General features: G+C 41.3%; 1 protein-coding gene across 3 annotated transcripts in view; it reads right to left on the reverse strand.

The window, feature by feature from the left end:
• npas1 (neuronal PAS domain protein 1) overlaps positions 1–26,954 on the reverse strand; it is a 66,927-nt gene that overhangs the window by 22,030 nt on the left and 17,943 nt on the right. For all 3 annotated transcript variants that reach the window (XM_086036713.1, XM_086036712.1, XM_086036711.1), the window contains exons 3-5: positions 26,456–26,694; positions 4,415–4,482; positions 2,305–2,394 (exon numbers count right to left, since the gene is read on the reverse strand). In XM_086036713.1, the coding sequence (XP_085892839.1) occupies positions 2,305–2,394; positions 4,415–4,482; positions 26,456–26,694 (397 nt within the window). The remainder of the gene's footprint in view (positions 1–2,304; positions 2,395–4,414; positions 4,483–26,455; positions 26,695–26,954) is intronic.

The following is a 26,954-nucleotide window of genomic DNA, read 5'->3' on the forward strand; positions in this document are numbered from 1 at the left end:
AAAAACAAAAAAAACAATCATTTGATATTATTGTGAAGACTGGTCCATTGGATGACAGGGGACATTACTGCTGCCTACAGGACATAGTCCAAGTCATAGTGTAGGTCTGTGCTGTAAAAAATGATTTCAAATGCCTCCAATAAAATCCTTTGCAGTGGTTATGATCTGCAACCGTGTATTCTAATCAGGTAGGTAGAACAATGAAAATATTCTTGCACAGCTAAGCAAAATTGGATCGCAACATTTGGCGGACATGCGCGATCCAAACACAGTTACCAATGATCTTTCGGTCCATGCACAGCGTGTGATTACTGTACTGAGATTGAGAGACAAATCAGCTTTTTTAACATGGCCGCCTGAACACCTTCAATCACAGCCAATCCCCACAATTAAAATGACTCTAATTTACATCCATTATTCTCACACTCAGCTCATTCTCCCCTTTTTTTTTCTCTCCCTCAGTAACACACTGTCTCCTCGCTTTGAAACATTCCTCCCTTATCACACCTCGCCCCTTCCTCCATACCCCATCTCTCTCTTCCCTCCCGACTGTCTCTATCTATCATGCCATCCCCCTTGGTGTTTTCCCCCCTCCCTACAATCAATGTGGCTTTTAAGATGCCTATCGATTTGTTCCCCTAGACAGGCCCAGCGTGCCGGGGCGACACTTTGATTGCTGGGCCAGTAATTACTGTTATTATTTATGCATCTGGGCAAAATGGCAGGACTTAACATTCACAGTACAAGAGGCCACAGGCAATCAACAGAGGTGAGCACCTGGAGAGCGAGAGAGCTAAGGAGAGAGCGGCGACGCTCAGGGAAGAGGGGCGTGTGCGAGGCCATCAAAGTCACAAACGCGCGCGCGCACACATTGCAAAACACTACAGTTCTTAAGAAATGTATTAGACCTCATGTTAGGTTCATTACCAAAATCATTCTTTTTACCCAAAATGAGAGTATTAATGTAAAAAAATAATTATTATTGCTATTCCGTTATTTTCAAAAGGCAAAAACACCCTGAAAAAAAATTGTAAATCACATACTGAGATCTTCATCAACTCAACGAGATGGACGGCAACTAAACGGGACAGCAGAATTCGACCAGTCCTTCTGCATGCGTGGTACTCACCAATGGACGAATAATCGACTGTTAGAAAACTGCAGTTGTTTGTTTACATTCAAATTTACATAGCTGGGCATTTTATAAAAAATTGAGCGTCTGTTATTCACGGGTACCCTTCCGTCGCCCGTCATTTGCCTTTTTTTTCGGGGGGCAAAAGATAATACCCATCTATTGGAAGCTCCGCCTCTAATTTTAAACGTGCATCCGTCGGTGAGTCCGACTAAACTTTCACTCCTCTCTCTTGCCTACAAACAGCTTCACACAAAATGTGGACTGTGCAAAAAGGAGGGAATAAAGCTCGGCACCTTCTGCATGCTCAATGTCAATGTAAAAGGGAGCTTTTGACAATGTTACTTAGGAAATAATATTTTATCTATTCATTATTGTTTTATTATTAATATTTTAATTATTGCATTTTGTTACAGCTAGGTTTTTTTGCTCTAGAAGTAAAGTTGAGTTGGGCTGAGTTGTAAAATAAAGCTCCATAATTGCACAATATTGGAAAAACATGCGATATGCGATATGGATCTATCAGCGATATGGTTAAGATCAGGGAGATGTCGTTAATATTTTGTTAACTATGGGCATGTGAAGCCCTTTGAGACTTTCTTGTGATTAAAGGCTATATAAATAAATTTGGCCTGACTTGACATGGATGTTGACGAAAGCAATTTCGATATTATTGCAATATCTAACATATAAAAAACATTTTTATGATCAAATGCAATAAGTATATTTTTTTCATGCTTCAAAATAAGCAAGCTCAATGTGTTCTCAGCTAATTTTAATTCCCCTAAATAATGTCCAACTATTGGATGGCGATGCGCTTTTAAGTTTGCATCTGACTGGTCAAATTCAGATAAAATCTCTCAATTCAACAACAAAATGATTGCATACCTTTTGCGATATGCATATTGCATGAGTCAATATCGTGATCTATATTTTTTGTAATATATTGTGCATCCCTAATTGCTAATCATATTGATCTTATGTTTTACACTTGCATGTCAATTAATAAGCAGTATTAAGGTTTCATCATGGCGACTGTTGGACCTGGTAAAAGATTACTTTTATGAATGAATTTCTATGGGGGGGAAAAAAATACGTCTCACATGAATGAAAGATTAATGAAGTTGACTGAATGATGGTGTGCATGTGTGTACATGTTGAGTCCGCCTTACCTGCGAGAGTCCCAGGTAGATAGAAACTGTCTCTGAGATGTAAAGAAAGCGTCCCTCCTGGCTGACCACGAACACAAAGCCGTCCAAAGACTGTGCACATACACAACGTGTGCACGCACACAAACACACAAACACGTACAAAGACACAACCAAAGGCAAATAAGACATCCAAATTAGAGCAATTAGTGCGTATCGAACAAATTACAATGGGCAAACAAACAACCTGTCACCCATCGGCCCTTTCTTAATTCGAAAGTATACACGCATGCACACGGTTTATGGACATATGCAGCATATGTGATGACACGGTCACACCTGTTAACAAGATCTGCATTACTCATTCAAGGCAGGCTGACAAAAAGCTACGTGTTCCCAACAAGTAACTAAAACGCGCACAGTTGCACACACGCGCAGGCACGCGCGCGCACGCACGCATGCACACTGAAAGATAAAGACATAGAAGAGACTCAGAGCAGTATAGTGCACAGACCAGAGCTGCTTCAATCAGATGTAATGAACTCACAACCAAAGCAGTACACTGTATCTCTTGACACATACGCACACGGACACAGCTACACACACAGACACACGCGCACGAGCACATACATATGCAGACAGCAACAGAGACACAGATAAAACCAGAGTCATTACAGTCTGCAGTGAGTCTAATGAGAAGTGAAAGGTATACAACCAGCCCATTAGAGAGGACTGCTTCACAGAAAAATATTAATCGTCACAACAAGCTCCCACACACACACACACCCCCCAGCAAATAAACACACGCACACGCGCACGGAGCAGGGCCAGTTCGCTGTAAAGAATGATTGCTATTTTGGCGGGCTTGGTGCTTAAAGTGGCAGTGGTAATTTATGCAAGTGACACATCCAGTATGCAAATGTGTGGCCGCGCGGGGTGCGGGGAGTCGTGTGTCGTGGCGAGGAGAAAGCCAGCCGCCTGAATGTCGGAGAACTAAAGTGCAATTATCAGGCTATTACGGCCGCAGGACGGCTGGGGAGGAAAGAATCATACAGTTTTTTTTTCCTCTTCCGCAGTGTTAATTTGATTCCTATCAACGCCGCTCCCTAAGTCTCCCAACCCTCTTTAAAATGCCAGAGGAGAGTGGACGTGTGCTTCTTTATTTTTTTCCACAAACTGTCTCACTTCAAATTCCCAACCTCTCTCCACCTGCTCCCACGCCTTCCTTATTGCATTCCTCCCTTAATCCGTGTAGTTCCCCCCTTATCCCTGGCTGCTCCGCTTGCTCTTCCAAATGGCATCTTTCCTCCAGCCTCCTCCTAATCTGCGGTGTTAGCGACATGCTGCACCTCATCCCCACTGCAGCCCCCTTGCGCCGCGCTCCTCAGCCTACAATTCACCTGTGCAAAATGGACACAGGTCAGCGAAAGACGTTGTCCGAGCATCTGAAGTTCAGGGCTTAGTGTTGTGACCATTACTGTCTTGGAAAGATCGTTGTGAAGATGTGTTGGAGGAGCTGACGGAATATTTGGCCCAAGGGCTAGTGACGCTTTGACTGCAGCACTCCGCAACGATGCTAGTCGCTGGAAGTCAATCAATCGCCAGTCATGTGATTTGGCTTTCAGGCACGGACGGCTCGCTGAAATCAACAGGTGGTGAGTTTGCGCAGCAACTAACGGCGGTGCCTCAAGCATGTGGAAATATTTGACTACTAATGAGATGGGTAGCACGGTCACTTGCAAAATTCAGAAGTCATCCGGAAGTCGGTTGACGGAAATGCTAACGGAAGCCCGGGAAAACTGAGTCAGCTTGTATTTGGAGGTGCCAAACAAACCAAACAAAATATCGATGACATCATTTAACCGTACACAATCGCACAATCATCGCTTTAGAGTCGACTCCCCCCAAAAAAAAAAAAAAATCAATACAATTAGTATATTTGACATATTCTACAGACACATTTTGACCTCATCTACAAATGACTTTGCCCTTCTGTCCATTTGAAAAATCAAAAGTGGCCCTTGAGCACAAACGTTTGCCCACCCTGAGCTATAGGAGGAAAAACATCATTTATTCATCCTGTGAAGTGTTGAAAAGAAGGCGGTAAGGAAGATGTGAGTGTTGCGGCAGTTACCTGCAGGAGATGCGCCCCCAGGTGCTGTTCAAAGATGTCAGTGGCCAGAGAATGTGAGGATCGTCTCACTGAAAAAAGACACGAACACACATCAGGAAGACATGAAGGCAAACTGAAATCTCATCTGAAAAGGCTCTGGAATCCTGCTCAGTAACAGAGATTGTACCGTATTGTCTACCAAGAGCCTTTTTTTCACAAGACACATTCTTCTATTAATTAAATATATGGAATTAACAGATAATGAAAGCTGGGCCCTTGCCAACCAATGGAAAAGTTGGGAGGTGTGTCAAACGTCGTGATGAGGGTGGGGATACTCGCTTTACGATGTAATGCACTGTAGTTGATCACTAGTAGTAAAGTCTTGATTGCAGTACATTTTTGGAGGAAAAAAAATCACATTGAGGCCTTAAAGTGGAAGTCAACCCAAACATATTTTTTTCAAGAATATGTTCTATGCAAGACCACTAGTTGAAACAAGGCATTCTTATTCCACATATTGCATTTGTGGAATAAGAGTTACCCCCTTTTTAGCCATCTCAGTCAATCACGGATGACCTGTTTTCTAAGTCGTGATTGGTCGTTACCTGAACCCTGAGCAGTTGTGATGTCATTTTCAGTCGACAGAAGTGACAAAATGGACAACACCTGGGATGGCTAAAAAGGGGAGGATTTTGCTGCTTAACTCGTATTCCACAAACGCAATATTAATCAGAATGCCGCGTTTGAACTCATGCTGGGAACACATTCTTGAAAAAAAAACATGTTTAGGTTGATTTCCCCTTTAAATATAAAAAAAATCAGACCGCACAGTTATGTTTTACCATTTCTACATAATTATCTTTTTGAGCGGTACTGTTTCACGTGACAGTCCATCATCTACATACACTGAAATAAGTTTCTGTTGTATTTACTCAGTTTTATTTCTTCAACGTGGTTGCACAGAATATAATCTTCTGAATCCAGATACATTTTTTAAGTAGACTATACAACTTCAAAATATATCTGGCTCCAGATGATTTTATTTTGTATAACCACCTGACGAAATGTAATTGAGTAAATTCAAGCATAATTTTTTTTCAGTGTACCCCCATGTGATTATACCGAGGTCTTAACTGTTTGAACAATGTTTTTAAATTCCTTCTTCAGCTGTTGCCAAGTGCGCTTCTCCCCCGCGAGATTGCACCTAAATGAAATAAATTAGTAGGCTTCCATTCAAGGCGTTTGTCCTCTGTTATATTATTGTGATGGCAAAGGACTATGCTGAAAAAAGTTTCTGTTGAACTTACTCAATTTTATTTCGTCAAGAGGTTGCACGAAATATAATCATGTGGATCCAGATACATTTTAAAAGTAGTCTATAAATCTACTAAATAAAGGTATCTAGATCCAGATGATGTTATTTTGTGCAACCACTCGACGAAATAAAAGTGACTAAATTCAACACTATGTTGAATGTGGAATTTACTCAATTTTATATCTTCAAGTGGGTGCACAAAATATAGTCATCTGAATCCAGATACATTTCTTAAGTAGACTATACATCTCCTGAAACCTCCGCGTTGACCCGAGAAGCAATGTTCTCCCACGCCTCTTCCCCGTTGCCATGGTGACTCGTCAAATCGAGGCTCCATTGATGCTGTCTTTTCATAGTTGTGGTGCACGCGCTTAACTCCAGGTGAAGATACTCCGACTTGAGTAAACTCATTCAAATCAGCTGTTGAACTGGAAACTCTGATTTTCCTATCTCAGAGTAGATCAACTCAGACTTCAGGATTACACTCAATGTTTGTGAGTTTGTTGAACCTGCTTTGTGAAACGGACCGCTGGACAATTGACAGTCTACACATGTCTTTTAGCGGGCACGTTTGCATTTTTTATTTTTTATTTTATTGATATAGTGAAAGATTGTAAAAAAAAAAAAAATGCCTTGGGGAACCATGTTTTTAGGTGAATAAGTTACTCTTACAGCTCTCTTTCAGTGTCCTGTGCAAGTCTGGTGCAAGGCATGGTCTAAGTCTGCGCAGGGGTAGACTAAAATACATATCGTAATTTCGCAGACCCATGCAAGTGGGCACGGTGTGGCGTATTAAAAAAGGGTGTTTGATAAGATCCACCACACATGTCCGTGCAGGTCACAATCCATCTGCCTGCACCTCAATCAAATTCACACATCAAAGGAAATGTCCCTGGTACGCCATGGTGCAGAGAAATGAGCAAAATTCCAGAACAAGCAGATTTAGGCTTGTGTTGGCACAAAAATGAGAAAAGCAAGTTTTTATGCTCAAATGCAACTGTGCTGTCTACGGCTAGCCATCCATTATCTACGCCGCTTAATCCTCACAAGGTTGGAGCATTAGGCTTGGAGCCTATCCCAGCCGTCTTTGGGCAGTAGGCGGGGTACACCATGAACTGGATGCCAGCCAACCGCAGGGCATACAGAGACAAACAAACATACACACTCACAATCATACCTAGGGGCAATTAGGAGTGATCAATTAAGCTTAACGAGGGTTAAGGAGTGCCGTGCCGCCCTGTCTATGACTACAGAGCCCTTAATCTTAACATTAAACCCACATTTTCCAACAAAACCTCTTAACAATCTTGTGGACATTTTAGTATGTGAAAACAGGTATTAGTGTGCACCATGTCATTTGAAAATCAATTTTTTGACAAGTAGAATTGCATACTTAAGAACTTCCACCGTACTATGGTAGACAATATAAGTGTGGGTCAATGGAGAAAGTTTATTCTCAAGGGTGAATTTTAGTTTGAAAACTGTTGGTCTGCACGTAGCCAAGCCATATTAACAATCTGTGAAAGCCAATAAGTTCATGGTGAAGAGTCAACAACAATCATGACAATTTACTTTGAAATTCGGGGAAAATATAAAGCAATCACAAGTCAAGGTGACACCGCACAACTATTCTAAACTTTCAAATTAAACATGCTGTCGACACCTTGTACTGAAAATGTTGCCATACGGTTAAATAGTGAGCAGCGCGGCGGACTATAGGCACATCTACTACGCAGTCGAGAGATTTCGAGGTTGAATCTTGGGCAATAATCCATCTAAAGGTGTGCGCACTGCTTTCATCGCACAGCAAACATTTGCAGCGCATAAAGAAATAAAATCCAACCTAATGTGAATTTTCATATTCTCCTCATATAAAGACTCTGAAAAGTGCGGTTGACGACAAAAAGAAAAGACTCAAATGCAATGTGAGTAATTATTGTGTGTGGGCAACACGAGGCTCCGGTGATGCTGGCGCGTACCACGCACACCCACATTACATTTCCACACCCATTTCCTTATTTCCACCTCAGTTTGAGCTACAAACAGGACACCATACCATTCCTACTTCCCTTCCACTTTCAGCCTTGCACACTCAGTTGTCCTACTATAGTTTGAAGCATACATTGATACACTCACGTTCAAAACTGACCAGACGCTGCAGGAGGCACACAGACTGCTACATTCAGGAAGTCCAAACATGTGCGTTGTTAACGAGCCCCTTAAAGCGGAAGTCAACACAAACATTTTTTTTCAAGAATATGTTCTATGCAAGCCCACTAGTTGAAACTGGGCATTCTGATAAATATTGCGTTTGTGGAATAAGTGTTAATCCACTCGTTTTTAGCCATCTCTTGGGGCGGCCATTTTGTCTTCTGTCAACTGAAAATGACATCACAACTTCTCACAACGACCAATCGCAGCTGACCTGTTTTCTGAATCTGAGCCGTGATTGGTCGTTGTGAGCAGTTGTGATGTCATTTTCAGTCAACAGAGGACAAAATGGCCACCCCCAGCGATGGCTAAAAATGAGTGGATTAACACTTACTCCACAAACGCAATATTTATCAGAATCCCCTGTTTCAACTAGTGGGACTGCTGGGAACATATTTTTGAAAAATGTATGTTTGGGTTGACTTCCTCTTTGGATGAAGCTCTTTCGCACTGTTCAGAGGTCAGGTGACTAGAAATAATTGTGTTTTGTTAAGTTGCGTGTGGTGAGTTTGCATACTGTAAATCAAAGGTGTTAAACTCATTTTTGTCTTGGGGCCACATTGCAGTTACAGTTTCCCCCCGAGGGCTGTAAAACCATCTAAATGTTTAATCACCTCCTCATATTATTATATATACAGTACACAACAAATTGATGGATAACTATAGCTTTCAAGTCAAGAATAATAGTTTGTTCAACTATTGTTCAAGTTACTGTAATAACACAAGAAGAAAATGCTTGCAATATCCCTACATTATTATTAATTACAAATGACAGTTTAAAATGTTGGTACGGATTTCAGCAAGCCTCTTGGAAGTCGGCATGCTTGATTTGCTTTCGCTGGCCACATAAAATGATGTGGCAGGCCTGATCTGGCCCCCGGGCCTTGAGTTTGACACCTGTGTTGTAAATGGTCAGTGAATGTCAGTGTGAAGGGTAGTTTATCCCTCCGTTTTGGCCGGCGACCGCTCAGGGTTGTACCCCACCTCTCGTCAAAAATCACCTGGGATAGAGCCTAGCTCACCCATGACACGTACAAGAACGCAAGCTATAAAAAATGGATGGATTGTTAGGGCGCATTTCTTTTCTCAAAAGTAAAATTCAAACTTTAATTATAGACACTCCAACTAAATTCATGTGAGAAGAGGCTGGGCGAATATCAGTCATGTGTGGGTGGCATCAAGTATCCCTGAAGACTCAGCACATTTTGTCATAGTTAATTACAATACAATATCTAAGGAATAGATAGCATTTATTTGAAAATGAAATAGCTAAGGAAATAATTACACGATAAGTCTGGTTTGTACTCAGTGGAGGAGGAGCGGAGCCGCGTTTTTTTTCCCCTTCTTTTTTACATTAGCGAAGACAAAAGCAAGACCAGGGATCAGCTTGACATTGCGAAGCATACTGAGCATTTAACATTATGTTTTAATGCGATTTGAAGGCTACATGCATACTTATGAAAACCTTGTACACATTACACATATACTATTCCATCTCTTTTGTCGGGATAAATTCGTGCAAACTAAATAATAATAATCCATCCATCCATTTTCTATGGCGATTGTCTTCAAGGTGAGGTGCATTCTATCCCAGAAAACCAGTCAGTACAGTAACTGTTATGATCACCATTTCCTACCACAGTGCAACACATCACTAATGTGCGAATGCTAGTTTCTATAAACTGACATAATTATGCGCACTACCAATTTTTCTTATTTGATTGAAAAATGAGGTGTCGTTTTGAGGGAGGCATTTATTTGTGAATGATGCCCCCAGTGACTAATTGGGTCGCTATTTCGAGGAAACTGTTGCTCTTCGCAGGACAAATGAGGTTTTGAATAATATGTCATCTCTGTGACATGTTTAAATCTGCGGCAGAAATGCAAAGCAATCATAGTGATAAACAGATGCAAAAAAATATAATACTGATAAGTGAAGCAAGCACTTGCAAAACCCTTTTGTCATGGCATTTCTTTGAGATGATCGCCAAATTTGATGGCATGCACTGCCAAGATTAGGTGGCAAAGGCAAAAAAATGTTACAATTTGGTCCTGAGGCTCATTTTGGGCAAATTTGCAAGTGCAAGTTCACCAAAACCCGAGCCCAGGAATTCCCCTAAAAGAGGCAACTTCAGACCAGGTGTAGCCCGATTTTTTTTCAGTGGGGTGGCCATACGTAATGTTTATGAATGCGTGCAAGTGTCATTCTTTATCATACCATCCACAGTCAGGGTTTCATGAAATACAATTTGCACATAGCCAGAACAATGCCTATCATACTCATAACCAAGCAGGAGCACTTCTAAGTCAAAAGCAACATTTTGCTGATCTTATTTTACTAGAAAATGCCATTTTCTTTGCCGTAGCTTTGCTTTTGTGTACTATCTCATCATAGTCTGCTTCTATCTCATTTTCTCCATACACTTGCAAAAACGGTTGCGGGCATGTTGAAAAAATTGTGGATTGGGTATTGTGTGTGAACACTACAGTGCCACTCTATAAGGTTGTGCTTGTATTGTATAAAAACATAAAAGTAATGATGACACAAATAAAATGTAGAAAATGAAACAATTTTTGCTACATCTTTTGCTTCAATTCAATGCATATGGTCCTGCTCCTTCTGGTGTGTGTGCCTTGGCCACCTGGGGGCAGTATAATACATCCATAGAGACACACACAAAGAAGAGTTATCACAACTGACTAAGGAATATTAGTCACTTTTCCAAAAGATAAAAAAAATATATGCCTGTAAGCATTGTTATATTGTTATATTTGTGTTCCATAAGTGTTTCTAAATGATTATAACACAGTGAAACCGATGCTATTTGTCAGCCAGGTGTTTTAGATTGTTGTTAGCATTAAGCTAAATTGACTTAAATATGGCAACATACAGCGCTCATATAAAGAAAAAAACGACTGCTTGTATCTCAAAAAAACTGGTGAGGCGGGTCACTTGTATCTAAAGGCACCACAGTAACAAAAAATAAGACACACACAGAACAACAAAAGAATAAAAAAAATGTTGGAAAAAGAACAGGATGCATGCCACTCAATCTTTCAAACACACGCACGCACCCCCAACTCCCCCCCCCCCCCCCCCACACACACACACACTCTGTCTGCTTCGCCACTCTTAATGCATCCCAAACACAAGATATCAGAGCTGCTTGGTGCCAAAGTGGTGCTGTTTACCGAGGCAATTACAATACAAATAGAGTTGGAGGTGGTTAGGCAGGCGGTTGCGGCGGGGAGGGGGGGGGGGGGCTATTCGGCGGGTTATACATTGAGGAGGAGGGCGGAGGGGATGGGGTGGGGAGGTTGCAGGCTGAAGATAGGTATGAGAAACGCAAGCAAGGCTAAGGCGAGGAAAATGAGAAAACACTAAGCAAGGCGAGAGTGATCACTTTCTTCCAAGCCGACGCGGGGCACGAGGGGTCCTCGGTGACGTGCAAGATTAATTCACCAATCAGCCGTATTTACTGTTTTATGTTGGGGGTGGGAGGGGATAAGAGGGAAGTGGGGGTAAGGATAGTACACCTGAGTGTGTGTACACCGTTATGTGGGGAACTAATCTCACTTCCACAGGGCTGCATTTGAACACTATCCCTTATCCGTGTGTTTGTATTTGTGTGTATACGGGCGTAATGCGTGCGAGCATTTGAGTGTGCGCATGACTTCGGGAATCATCGGACATCTGCGCGCTTGTGTGTTTTGGTATGTGTGTCACTGCGAGGCTGAAGGAAATCAATACACGTTATGACAGGAAAATGAAAGCGCGGCTCTGGGTTACTACCGAACACGGACGGGGAACGGAACACACACTCACGCACACGCATTTATTTATATATTGGCCTGCTGCCTGCTTGTGATGTGAGTTCAGTGAATAGAAGAGGGAGGCATTCCATTAGAGTTATAGACGCACACACACCTCAGGAATACACGCAGCAATGATTTCTCATGCACGGAACACACGGCAGCCTATCCTGTCTAAAACACACACACGCACACACACACACACACACACACACACATGAATACAGAGTTGCCGGACAAAGCCACAGTGGCATTGTGAGATTGGGGTCCCCCCTGTGTGACTGTGTGAATATAAATAAGGCAAGTCCATTCAGGGCTGTGAAAGAGGCTCTGGTGCTGGGACCCTTCGGCCTAGCCAGTCAGTGCCTGGAAGGGAAGGGGGGGCACGGGGGGGGGTCTCAGTCAGTGTGTGTGTGTTGGGGGGGGATATGATGGAGAGTGTAGAGGAAGCAGCACCCATCATATCACAGCAATCTAAAAGGTCACACATAGACACGCAGCATGTGTGTGTGTCATGCGTCAGATCCCGGGAGGAGTGAAGGTGATGGCGGGTGATCAGTAGTGCTGACTAGTGTCAACATGGCGGAGGAAACGCTTGATGTGACATGAGGCTGGGGAGGGGGAGTGGTTTTGCTGGCGGTGGGGTGGACTTGAGCGGAGGTGGTGGGGGTCTGATGGATGAGTTTAAACTCACACTCACAAATACACAGAGGGCCATTTATTAAAGACTGCCAGGGTACAATAGTGCGGCCAGGAAAGCAAAACACTGGACACGCTGTGTGTTTGTGTGTGTGTGTGTGTGTGTTTCCACAATCATGTGCACATGTGAAGAGAGGCTCCCACAGCAGTGTTGGTATCTAACTCGGAGAACAAAGATCCTTCTGTGGCACGGTTGTGTGTGAACTCCTTCTTTACGCGTGGGTAGATGATTCAGTGACTTTGATGATGAGCCATTGATGAACAAATTGAACATGAAATTTTCCTGAAGAAAATGTCTTATTTTACTCCCATAACATTAATTGAAGCATCTCCATTATTACATTATTATTCATCCATTATTACATTATTGAAAAAAAAAAATCAAAGACATTGTTTGTTGAGGTGATTCTGAACCAAGGTCCTGTCCTGCCTGTCAAGAGCGTGACTTGCAATTTTCATTCATCACTGAAGTAAACTAAATAAAACCATTTAAAATCATAACAAAAACTGTAACTGCAAAAGTTTTGCATCCAGTACAAACAGTAAACACTACCCATACTGATGAAATAAAGATACCAACAGATGATTTATCAATATAGCTGTGCTTTAAAAAAAGGGGAAACAATTGTTACAGTATGCACATTTTCTACAAAGAAGAAGCAACTTTTCTGTGTCAGGGGTCACCACAGAAAGTCACTTTGATATGTTGGACAGTTTTTACACCAGATCCCGTTCCTGACACAACCCACCCATTTGGGTGGCCATTGACTCTGCCCAGGATTTGAACCCCAATCTTTGTGTCTAAAGTCAGCAGTGTTACCCACAAAGCCACTCTACCCAATCTACTGGGTCAAAATAATGAACCCAACTTTGATTAAAAGTAACCCAATCTGCTTAAAATCCACAGCTACCCAGCGAGTGGCATTTTTTTAAAAGTGAAAGTCAACCCAAACATTTTTTTTTAAAGAATATGTTCTCTGCAGGCCCACTAGTTGGAACAAGGCATTCTGATAAATATTGCATTTGTGGAATATGAGTTAAGGAGCAAAGTCCACCTGTATTTAGACATCTCAAGGGTGGCCATTTTTTCACTTCTGTTGATTGAAAATGACTTCACATACCCTCAGGGCTCAGGTAACGACCAATCACAGCTGAGCTTCAGAAAACAGGTCAGCCGTGATTGGTCGTTACCTGAGCAGTTGTGAAGTCATTTTCAGTCAACAGAAGTGATAAAATGGCCACCCCCCAGAGATGGCTAAAAACGGGTGGATTAATTCTTATTCCACAAATGCAATATTTATCAGAATGCCGTGTTTCAACTAGTGGGCTTGCATAGAACATCTTCTTCCAAACCGCTTAACCGGTACCTGGTCGCGGGGAGGTGCTGGAGCCTATCCCAGCCGACAATGGGCGAAAGGCGAACTACACCCCGAACTGGTCGCCAGCCAGTCGCAGGGCACACACACACAGACACCGTCACTGAGCGGGAACCGATCCCACCCTGCCCGCACACAACACAGACGTGTGCACCACTACACCATCAGTGACCGCTGCATAGAACATATTCTGGAAAAAATATGTTTGCGTTGACTTCCCCTTTAAGTACAGCTAACGTCAGACACTTTAATTTACACTTTAAATGATTTGTATTCTGTTATCTTACGGTATATATTCATTCTTTTGTTTTATACATAGTCCACTTATGTGCACTTTGTTCAAGGAGTGTAATTATACATATACATACTGTATATATCTCTATCTATCTATCTATCTATCTATCTATCTATCTATCTATCTATCTATCTCTCTCTCTCTCTCTCTCTCTCTCTCTCTCTCTATATATATATATATATATATATATATATATATATATATATATATATATATATATATATATATATATATATATATATATATATATATATATGTATATATATATTTATGCATATGTATATACATAATATACATAGTGACTACGTTTACATGAAGACAATATTCAGGTAAAATTCCGATTTTTGAAACATTCTGAATATCCCATTTACATGAATGAGCGGACAGAGGCAGGGCGTCGTGACTCAAATGGACGTCCTTTCCGCGTGTTAGTTTCAACTGTCAATAAAACACTTGATATTCATGTCACTCACCACATGAATGAAACAGACGGTTTCCTCCTCGCTCCAAAAGTGTGCTTTTGTGCTGCGTCTCTGAGCTTGTTTACCTCTGCTCGGGTATTTGCGGTGGTTGTGTGCCAAACAACGCACTTCCGCATACAAGCACTTCCTGTACTACACAGACCAGGATTCCTTGCGGTTGAGCATGCGCAGTGTCTCTCGATCGTGTCTGTACGCGCCGGCAGTATCTTTGCCTTTTTTGCCCTCCTCTCCTTCTTCTCCATCCACCTCTCAGCAGTAATGCTAAGTACAGCATCTTATGCTTTTTATTTTAATGTATTTTCGGTATTTTTTTCATACCAAGCATTTTGATGTAAATTTCGAATTTAACGGTCAAATCCAACATACGTGGAAATTCAGGTTACATCGCCAGAGTAGGAACGGAACTCGTTCGTAAATTGAGGACTTCCTGTACTGTAGCGTCTAACCCACGGGTGGGTTTTTCGCGTCCCGCCCGTGTGATATTCACCACATGTAGAACAACTTCAAAGCATTCCCAGGCATGTTGTATATAGTTAGAAAGCTGAGTTTCTGGAAATTCAAATGATGCCAACCATTATAAGATACAATCATATCTGCAGGCTCAGTGAACATTTAAGTCAAACAATCGCAAACACACAAAAAATACGGAACTCACCATTTCAGCCTCATAAATGTCCAAGACAATGTCATAATCCTTCAAAAATGATCCCATTACGTCGACAAGGGTCCAGTAAAAGTATTCCAGTAATATAGTTAGTCCACAACAAGCCTGGCATCCATAAAGCCACGTTATTAGCTGCTGCAACCATTACATATTTCCATCAGATACGCATATTTTGGACATATTTCCCATCATAGGTCGAGTCCGCGTGATCAGACTAACTCAGGGAAGGTATCAAAATGTAGGTCTGCCAATGAACAAATTGTATGTATAGAATACCACTCCTCCATATCGATGATTCGTCATTTGTGCCAGTCACAACCAAACTGCTAAACTTGGCGGTGATTGACGCATTCAATGATCCAATGAAATTCTTCCAAAAAAACGTATTCGGTTTGGAAACTTCTTTTGAACGACAACAAACTCTGTGCGTAATTTGCATAACACACACACTTCGAAGCCGCCGGCGATTGCACGCCATATCGCGTCACCTTCTTTGATTTTTTTTGCATTTTTAAAAAATCTGGATTTAGGATAAGAAAGCCCCAAGTCTTACTTTTCATTAGAACTCATGATCATTTTTGTATGTTGAAGCATTCCTGGAGACTCTCCTTAGTAAAATTTGTGTAACATGCTCATTTTCTGTCGTATTATCGTCACATTTGAAATGGATTTGGGGGAGCCTTTGAGCTGTAATCCTGTTGTGTTATTCAGTCCACCACTCTGCTACATAATTTTCCAGGCAGGTTTTTTTCCCACAAAATAAAAAATAGGCGATCATAAAATCCGCCTTCTTTTATGTATTCAAACTTCCATAATTCAGTGCCAGTAGCACTTAAAAAGATCCTGACAGTTGAGGAGAAAAATTCAAAAAGAGACCAAAACTATGCTGATACTAATGGTTCAAGTACAGCTTCAAATTAACTTTGGGTGCACCTTTTAAGGTGTTCAGGTAAAAATGCCAAGTGGAATTGCAAAGGGCTCTAGATCAGTTCAGTGCTTAAAGAGTGCAGTACACATATGTACACATCATTGTTTCACGAAGCATGAAAAGCTGAAGTGATAAAGCCACAGATTTGTTTGCGTTCTTGTTGTAATCTTACAATTATGACGTACAAATTTTGTGAAGTTGTCGTATTGAACACTTAAACAAATACAAGTTAAAGTCTAAGTAAGTTATCAACTCTAACTGAAGTAGATACATATTTTTGTTTTATTATTTGTATTTTACTATTATATGTTTATTATTGTATATTTATTATTATAATATTATCCATCCATCCATTATCTATACCGCTTATCCTCACAAGGGTCACGGGGAGTGCTGGAGCCTATCCCAGCTGTCTTTGGGCAGTAGGCGGGGGACACCCCGAATTGGTTGTCAGCCAATCGCAGGGCACACAGAGACAAACAAACATCCGCACTCCCAATCACACCTAGGGGCATTTTCGAGAGTCCAATCAACCTACCATGCATATTTTTGGAACGAAACCGGAGTACCCGGAGAAAACCCACACAGGCACGGGGAGAACATGCAAACTCCACACAGGGAGGCCGGGGCCGGGATCGAACCCACGACCTCTGAACTGTGAGGCGGACGTGCTAACCAGTCGACCGCCCCTATTATAATATTATTATTTATATATTAACCCATGGCTCATTTGGCTTTCATTAGCCTGAGCCTGACCTATAATTCCAAAACATTTATGTATGATACATCTGATTTGGTTAAGTGCTTGTGTTTGTTAAAAAAATATACATGGGAAGAGGACCTTAAAAACTAATAATCAAATATTAAATCATAATTGCAATATTGAATGGAAAAACAAATGGCAGTCAGATTTTTTTTTTCCAAAATCATTCAGCCCTAGAATGAGGATGAATTGAAAATAGGTTCGTTGGTTTGGATCTAAAATAAATCTTTGATGACACCAGTCCTGGAACCTTTCTGCAACACCTCATTTGTCATATTGCATGAACCACCAAGTATAATGAATATGGCCTTTTAGGATGTTTTATTTTTTTACTACTCTTTGGCATTTTTTTAATCGTTTTGTCGTATGGCCAGTTTAGAAATTGTTGAGTGTGGCGCCGAAGTCACAAGAAAGCAGTCCGGTCAAGTTTCTCGACTAGCTAAGACTTCGCTCTAGTGCGAGCGCCGACGTGCGATGGAGCTCGTGTGATCTTTGCTCGTCGCCCTCCATCACACTCGTGTTTGAACGGCCGGCTGGGACTCTGCTGTGAGGCTTAATTTCATTGTGGGAATAAGAAACAGCGGGACAGAGCGCCATCGCACACGTTAATTATGGGCTGACTCGCAGGTCAATTCTCCGGGTCTCCCCAGCGCTCGGCGGGGAGAAAAGACAGAAATTTCATTTTAATGATTTTCATTATACGTCTGTCTAATACATAATTTAGTCCCAGTTAAGTTCATGACTAATGGCACACACACGCGCACAGAGGCAGGCACCTCCCCCACAGGGTCAACCTTTTTAACCCGTTGCCATGGGAACCAGATAACAGTCACTGCAGCTTCCTCCGTCCACTGTCTCCTCATCTGTCATTATCTCTCAAGTTCGGCGCTCGCAGCCTTTTCAAAACACGAGCCTGATCACCCGCCAAGTTGTTTACTCGCATCCGATTGTGATGTTTCATCAGCTCGACGCACGCACAGATAAAGAAAGGTTGACCCTAATTGCCGCCTCCCCCTCCGGCGCAATTATCTTCTCCCTCCATCCCTCTGTCTCTGCGCCGTCATTCCCTCACTCTTTTCGCGGTCGAACATAATTTGAGTGCAATTAACTTGCCTTAAAAGCCCCGGCTGCTTTTAACGCCGTGAATTAGAGGGGTGGCAGATGCAGGAGGGCGGCGGGGAGGGGGGACGACGACGGCGACGGCAAGCAAGCAGGGAGGGAGGGAGAGCGAGTGTGAGCAGAGTGAAAGTCAATGTCAGTGGCGCTCGGCGGGCGAGAGGTGTGTTTGACCTCACTAACAGAGACAGTAAAACACTTGAGGCCGGAGCCCACTTGTCATTGTTCAATACCTTGTAAAAGATGGGAGGGGGGCCCTCCAGCTGCCATGTTGCACCTGTTAACCACCGAGCTGCGACACATTTGTAATGAGAGACTTTAATGCAGTAAACATGACCGCTTTACGACCAGTTGAGACCTTCTGATTTGGGTTCTGTAGTTACGATGCATCAGGTTACTGAGGACGGATTTGCGCTTATCCTAATTAAGTGTCAAAACAAAGACTGCGCAAAAAAGAGCTTTTGCTACAATTGTCAATCTGACATGCCAACGTACTTCAAGTGTTGGATTTATAGGCAGATTTGGGGTAACTTTACATTGTGTAATATTTGGTCTTTAAGACCATGCCAAGTAGATGTGCAATTATTAATCCATTAATCAATCGATTAATCAACAATGCACTGATTATCAAAAATTATTTTGATAATCAATTATTTGTTTAGATGACTTGAGTAATTCAAAATTTAAGTAAATATTCTCAGATTTCTTTACTCTTCCATGAAAGCAGGCAGATTATGTTTGTGTTTTTTTTCAAAATAAGGTATTTGCAAATGTCTGCCTTTAGTTTGGAAAAAAATGTACTCCATATTTCTGACATGTTACAGACCAAACCAGTACTTGCATCATAATTACCGGTAATTATTTTAGCGCATTTTCTGCACTGTCAATTTGAAAAAATGGCCTGGTGTTTTTAAAAAAAATCAGATTCATTCAATAAATCCATATTTAAATAATCGACAATTGCATCCCTACTGTAAAGTGAATTCAGAGATTTGTTCTTAAGACATCATACATGTTTAAAGAAAATTGCTGAAAATGTGCAAAGACTAGGAACTATAAAGTCCTCATTTATGGAGATATAGCCAGAGTTATTTTAGTAAAATTTGCCAGTCCGTCAATTGCTATCCATCTGCAGCCTGGGTACCCATACGCCATTCGTCTGTCCGTCTATTTTTCAAGCCAGAACAAACTGTAATTGTCTATTAGTCAGTCCGTCTATTATTTTAATCGCACTTCCGTTATCACTTCCTTCAGTAAACATCTCCGATCCGTCTGTCTGTCCACCCCTCCCCCCGCCCCCCAAAAAAAACATGTCAGATTGTGCAGTTATTATTAGTGTATCTACATCATTCTGCCTAAAGAGCTTTGCAAAGCCTCACATACACTTATTTTATTTTCAAACTTAAAACACCAAAAAGTTTATAAGTTTAAAATGGCTTACTTTAGGCAATTGTGGCCAATTGTAGAATACAATCCAAGTCACTTATTGCAACCACTTTTTTGCTTACAAGAGGAACACTAATGTGGCGCCAATGGAAAGGAAGACACAAGAGGTGAAAGAAAACTTTACCGAACATCTCTCGCCAGAGAAAACAGGAAACCCGAACCAAAACGGACGTTAGTCACACCAAAAACACATCGATTATAGTGGAATAACTAGCCGGGCGAAACTCCGCCTCCGTTTATGCTTAGTCCGTTTTTGTTGTTGTTGTTTCTTTTTAAGTTTGACGTTTTCGGTTTATCGTCAGCAAAACGGGCATCCGTCATAGGCGGATAGACAGACCGGTCCGTCGGTGAGACGGAATGCCCACCTCTAGATATAACGTTACCTTCTTCATTTCAGTTTTCCAGATTTTTTGGGCACTGGCTAATTTGAGGCCAAGTGATGCAGCTCGGCCCTGGCGAAAGTCGCGAGATAGGCCTGGCATACGAAAAGCGGAATTCTGCATACAATTGAAGCCCATTGAAATGCATTGGGGGAAAATGCTACGCCAACAAATACAGTACATCTTTCCTTCTGCGAGTCCACTGGCGTGGCCGATTTGGAGCGCCTCGTTGTCAGCTGTGTGAAAAAGACGGAAGAGCTAAGAGAGACAGCGTTTAAAACAAAAAAAAGTCTGACTTGACAGCCAGCGTGTGGACTTGAGCATGTTGTCGCCTTGTTGTCGCATCGTGAAAAAGCCCTGCGATGACCTGGTTGTATGGACTCCAGCGACCGTAGGCTTTAAGCGGATATATTTTCAAACTGATCAAACTGTAGTTATGTATAGGCATGAGAACGATACTCGATGAAGTAGTGTCCATTTTACGAAGTTGTTTTTTTATTGACACTGAGTGGGGCGTGGTTTTAGCGCATTCAGCGCGGTCGAGAGCGGCTCAACAGATTGATTTTCAGGATTTTGAAGCCTCGTTTTATACACTTCATGCAATTTTTTTCACAATGCATTTTTTCCCTCGACAATCACACCATGTTTTTGTGGTTCAATTAAAAATAATTTACTGGACGTAGAGCCACAAAACCCGATAAAGTGTCACTTTTTTTTTTTTTATTGCAGTGAATCGGTGGACAATCACATGGTGGTGGAATGTCGCCGACTGCCATTTTTTTCAAGATGGTCTATTTCAGTCACATTTGTCTGTGTCGCTCGGTGTGCGGTGGACCTTGGCTTCATTGAAGACTCAAAAGTGCCCATACAGGTTTGATGATGTATGTGAAAGAGTTGTTTGGCTGGCAACCAGTCCAGGATGCAACCTGCATCTCGCCCAAAGTCAACTGGGATACAGAACTCAGACACTTTACCAAAGAAGGACAACCTAGTCATATTTTCCAGTTGAGTTGTTTTACAAATCCAACACAAAACTCCCTATAGGAAATATCTCTAAATGCAGTAATTGTCAGAAAAATGATAAAACACTAGCATCGAGCTTCAAACACGTGTATGACAATATTATGCAAATGAGCTCTCCATAGACTGACGCTATAAAACAGGAGAATCCATCAATGTCAACACGCAGACTAAAGATCAGCAGCATGTTAACAGAAAAGAACATTTTGTGACTAAAATGAGTTTAGTTTAGAATAATTTTAGTACCTCATGGACTTGATTTAGTCCATCAAAACATACAAATTGATCAATTTCAGTTGTTGTTTGTCGCAGGCACCTAAATGAATAAATAATAGAAATATTGCTCAGTGTCATAGAGTGCAGTTCTGCTCCACTGCAAAGTATAAAAGCTACCATACACATATTGGAGGAATAATCAGAATTCAAAGTGAAAACTTCAATTTGAGAAGGTCTGCTCTTGTTTTGGATCTCCTTCGAATGAGGTGGTGGCCGCGCATGTTTAAGGCAACAGTTGCGCGGCAACTCAAACAAATGTACATGTGTAGCAATAAAAGGTTTCAGTCCTTGGTTGAGCTGATCAAAGAGACAAATAAAGAGATATGCCGAAAAAGAATGAACAAACGCTTTCCTTTTTCATTTGCTTCCTTCCTAACTTCTTTCCTTCCTTCCTTCTGTCCCTCACTTCTTTTCCTCTATTACCCGCCTCCCTCCTCCCGTGCTGCTCTCTCAGTCTCGCTCCCTCTCTCTCCCTCTCTCTCTCTCTCTCTCTCTCTCTCTCTCTCTCTCTGTGAAGGTCATGCAATTGATTTTGCTCTGTCTATTCATTTTTCAAGACTGGCTTTGAAACGTGGGAAGCAGACAAAAGCCACAGTGGCCCCTCCCCTCTCTTCCTCCAGCCTCCTTCCTTCCTTCCCTCAGCTGCGTCTCACCCAGCCCAAAACCCTCGGACAAGGGGGAATGTGGAGGAATGTGACCCCCCATGACCACCCCCCCCCCACCCATGCCACTCTCTCTCTCTTTACACCTTTCTTCTTTCTCCTTTTTTCATTTGTCGCTTCCCCTCATCGTTCTTCTCCTCCATTCACGTACGCTGCGGCCACATTCCGCTTACGGAATTAAAGTCATGCATCACACTTAAAACTCAGCCAATGCATTGTGGGTAGACATGTTCAAGCTGATGTCCAAATTAGCATTGCATTTTTAGTCGGGCTACCAGTGTGATTTTGTGGCCTGATGTCTAAAGTCTTGAAATATATCCTAAAAAAAACAACAACAACATTGAACTTCATCTGATTGCGCCAGTGTATATTGCCAAGATAAATACTAGCGATAGACCGATATGTTTTTTTCAGGGCCGATACGATACCGTTTATCATTAATCAAGGGGGGCGATAACCGACATTTGGAGCCGATATTCGTTTTCTGCAAAAAAATGACATCAAAATTAAAAAAGAAATAACTCTTAACTTTGTCTTTAAGCATATGTTTATTGAACATTTTTTCTGATTTGCATAATGTTGATTCTTATATTATTATTATTATTATTGTAAATGATTCCCAATATACATCTTTGTTGTAAAATTCTAAGAAAAAGGGAGCATCAGTATGTCTTCAAAAGTTGAATGAAACCGTAAATAACAGTTCCATGTCGTTTTCTAAATTAAATAATGATCCCCAAAATTGCCTTTTTTTAAAATTTCAAACAAAATGTGCAGAGTGTTCCCAGGGTCTCTTATAAGGTGAACTGAAAATGTACATAAATTGTTCCTTGAAGTTAACAAAGTTTCAAATCCATTTATTATCAGCCAGCAGATTTTTTAAAAAAGGCCGATATCGAGATTCGTCAAAATGCCGAATATCAATATCGGCGCCGATAATCTGCCCAGCCGATAATCGGTCTATCCTTAATGAATGCCTTGCCATTAAGTATAATGACAAAACTTTTTTTTTTGTCAGACAGATAAAAAAAAAGAAAAAATAATAATAATCTAACCTGAGCATACAAGTCTATTCCTAGCTAGTAACATTGTAAACAGAATAATTATTTGCAGTATGAGTCCAGATTCTGCTGTATTTTCGGCTACAATGTTCCTAATGTTAATTTTCAGTGGTGTAAGTCTTGCAGCCGAAGCCAAGATTGCTTCAATATTGAGTAAATGTAGGCGCTTTCATCTTTCATCTTGCCGTCTCAGATTAGAGAGTCGTCTCTCTCTGTGCTGCCCCGTCCCCTTTTCTGCACACTGACTTAACACAAACAGCGTTTAATTGTATTTACCAACGTGGCCACCTGCTACCTACAATCTATAGGCCCAAAGCACACAAAAAAAGTAATTTTTACATCATTCTAACCAGTTGATCATGCGGTTCTCACAAGGATTTAAAATATCGTCAAACCAAAGTTATGTGTTGTAGAGGGACTATTTTCCAAATTTAGTCGAAAGTAATGTAACGATTGCAATGTTGGGCAAGTTACTTCTAAAATGTAAGATACTGGGATTACCCCCATAATACTGTATGTCATTTACTACTTGTCGAATAACATTTCAACAATTCTCACTCAAATGATCTAAAATGTTAATGTGATGAGGCGTGAAAAGTGTTTACTTGTTGAACCTATGTTTATGTGAACTGTTAGTTTAATCGCAGAACACAAGCTACACATGTTCTTTCATGCAGCTAAAATTCAGGTAAAGTTAAATCTTTGTGACATTGACTAAAAAAAATCGATATCCATTAAAATATGTCATTGGAAGTTTGACAAATAAATCTTTGATTTTTCAACAGGAAGCCCGTTTGCTTCCATTTGCCTAGCACGTGTTACTTCGATATTCCTTTCTAAATTATTACTTTTTGGAGACCTCTTGTATTGACTAATTGCCTTAATTTGCAAGTAATTAGTTATTCAACTATACTACTGCCTGAATTGCAAAACATGACATTAATTTTGTTATTTTTGTCCTCACAACACAATGAAAATGACAGGATTCTAATATTCAACATTTTAATACGCTGATGGCATTTAACAAGACAGCATTGCCAAAAACAACAGAGCAAAAAGATTTTAATAAGCCTAGCTGTCATTTAATTTTTATTTTTTTCCACAAAATCATGATAGCTACAGATGAAATTGCAAAGCCATTTACTTAAAAAAAACGCAAAAACAACAACAACAACAAAAATGCTGCATTACCATTCTGTCGATCGACCGTCTGATCAGGAAAACATCTATTTGGCAGGCAATATGTCACTATAAAATAGCGATTGAACTATTCAGTGGATCTAGATACCGTCAAACCTAAGGGCTCTATTTTAGTAGACAGGCACACGTGTGCTCAGTGTAGAAAAATCATTTTCGTGCCAGGGCAAGTCTAGTTTACTATGTTTGGGAATTTGGCAAAAGCGCTACACCATGCTGGGCGTTTTCTATTACAAGTCCTTCGGTGTACCTGAAAAGTTGGTGATAAAAAGTAGACCAGACCTCAGACCAGCTTAAAGCAGGTCTAAGGTGTGGCTCGGACGGTGTGATGCGATGCTGGATGGGATCAAACAGATTCTGCGCTGCGCTGATATGTGTGGGGTGTCGCCGTATTTCATTCATAAATATGACGACAACAACGTTCCGTCAAACCCGCTGAATCATTGTAGAGCTCAATTCATTGAATTAATATTGGTGTCCGCATAACTTCAGAAGCTTACGGTTAACACACAAAGCAAAACGGCTTAAAATGGCGAATGGCAAAAGCATTGAGGTTGGCTTTACGTGATCAGGGACGATGAGTGATCAGAGTTTGAACAAAAAAAAAAAGAAGAAAAAACAATGACTTCTCGACCACTGATTCGATCAGAAGATGGAGCAATATATCGATTGCATTGGAAAAAAAGACTTAAAACCCCCAAATTCTCAAAAACAAAATAAATATAACACAGAATGTTTACGTGTTTACAACATCTCCGTCTCTGACTTTAATGAGGGAAAAAATGCATGAACATTGCCAATCATTCAGCTGGCCGGTGTTTTTGCTCAAACTATTGCTATCTTGGTTTTTGGTTTACCAGCTATGCCAAGTAGCCTACGCCTGCTCCTTTTTGGCTCGTATTAGAAGCCGGTAGTGTTGTACAAGTTCTGGTGCCCACACCCCACAATGATTATTTTCTCCTACATTATTTGACCACATTTTACCTGGTGAGTACAAGGTAAGCACATTCTTGAAGCCGTTTGGCTCTGGTGGAGCTGTACAGATTCGTCCCTATCTACGCAAATCATATTGACTTTATATGTAATCGCGTCACGAGAATAGCTAAACTCACGTTCGGTTTGATGATAGTGTATCTCTTATCCTCGTTTAACAAAAGCTTAGTGCGTCTTGTCCAGATATTTCCATTTGAATTCAAACAACACGCCTTCCTGCTGGTTGAATCTGTGATTGGCCGAATGTGCGTGGCTGGAAGTTCACGTAACTTAGGCCGAGTGATGAAAGCGATTTTGAATTCAAGAGATATTCAATTTAAATACGTAACACACATATTTTAGCTATTTCTTTTTTGGATGTAAATAAAATGCTTTTTGGACTTTTTACCAGTTGAAAAAAAAAACCCATACTACCATACCATACAAATTCTACCATAAGACATTAGTTTACTCCTACTGCAAAGACATGCAACACGGACACAAAGGTAGTCTTGCCTCAAAGTGTCCTTTCGCCGGACCGGCCAATCGATCCTTAGAGCCTCAAGAGCCCCTTTAACACAACCATTGTATTGACATAAGCATCCATACCCGACCAAACTTATTACACTATTAAAGCCATTATGTCTTATCTGGAACACGCAGTGCTCTTATTGTGGTAGGATCACACAAACTCACACACACAGTCACAAATCTGCACGCAATTAGCGTGACATTTTTCTTTTCATTTTTTTTTTGCTGAGGTTTTTTTTTCCAAATTAGACAAGAAAAAGGCATAATCACATACAGAGATGCACACGAAAACATGCGGCTCTAATTGTATTGTATCTGCGTGGTTTCCCCTCAGTAATACTAGCAATTAGACAGGCTGTGTAATTACACTGTCCTTGTTATACAGTTAATTCCTATAATTACAAAACGCGCCAATAGTTTCCCCTTTCTTTGTGTGCCATGCCGCACGCAGACAGATAGGAGGACGCCTTTGAAAAGTCTTTGTGTGATTAAAATGCACATGCACGTGCGTGTTTTGCAGGCTTGTGAATGAGCGAATGCGTGCGTAGGGGTGTGTGTGTGTGTGTGTGTGTGTGTGTGTGTGCGCGCGCTCAAATGCAAAACACTATTAATGATGTAGGCTAACAGATGACTGAAAATGATCCCGGTCCAAATCTTTCTGTTGGGGATCTTTGCCACACTCATCATTTACATGTGGCTGGCCACAACATTAGGTACACAGTCAAATGAGATCCAATAGGTTGGAGCTCTTATCTGAAGGAATCTAATCGAAATCGAAATCCATCACATCCATGTCGCTGTCAATTAAAACAGTGAACAAGGAGAAGCCGTAATCCCAAAACGGCGGTTGCTGACCTTTGCTGCAGTTGCTGTCTCCCTCCAGCAGGGGGCTCCAGGGCGGGTCCCCCTGACTGGCGAAGGCGCGCATGTGCAGGTAGCTGATGGTCAGCCTGATGACCGAGGCCTTGTCCAACTGGCTGGTGATGGCGCCGGGCAGGGGCAGCATCTTGGCCAGCTCGAAGAACTCAAAGTTCTCCTTCCCACGTCTCGACCGGGCCGCATTACGCGACTTCTCTTTACGCAGGTTCTGCAGACTACACAGGGGGAGGTAGCAAAATGGAAGATGCGGATCAGATGAAAAAAACAAGGCGTGTTGTTCGGTGATACAGAGGATATCAAAAGTCTACACACCTCTGGTCAAATAATGTAAAGAGAAAAAATGGGACCATTTCAAAACCTCTTACACCATTAATATGACATAACTTGTACAACTCTTTGAAAAGGGAAGTACAATCAAAGGACTGAGAAAATGTGGTTGCAAAAGTGTGCACACCCTCTAATAGCTGGCAATGTG

The sequence above is a fragment of the Filicampus tigris genome, chromosome 7, assembly GCF_054856515.1.
Source record: "Filicampus tigris isolate MCC_2025a chromosome 7, RoL_Ftig_1.0, whole genome shotgun sequence".
NCBI classification, from domain to species: domain Eukaryota; kingdom Metazoa; phylum Chordata; class Actinopteri; order Syngnathiformes; family Syngnathidae; genus Filicampus; species Filicampus tigris.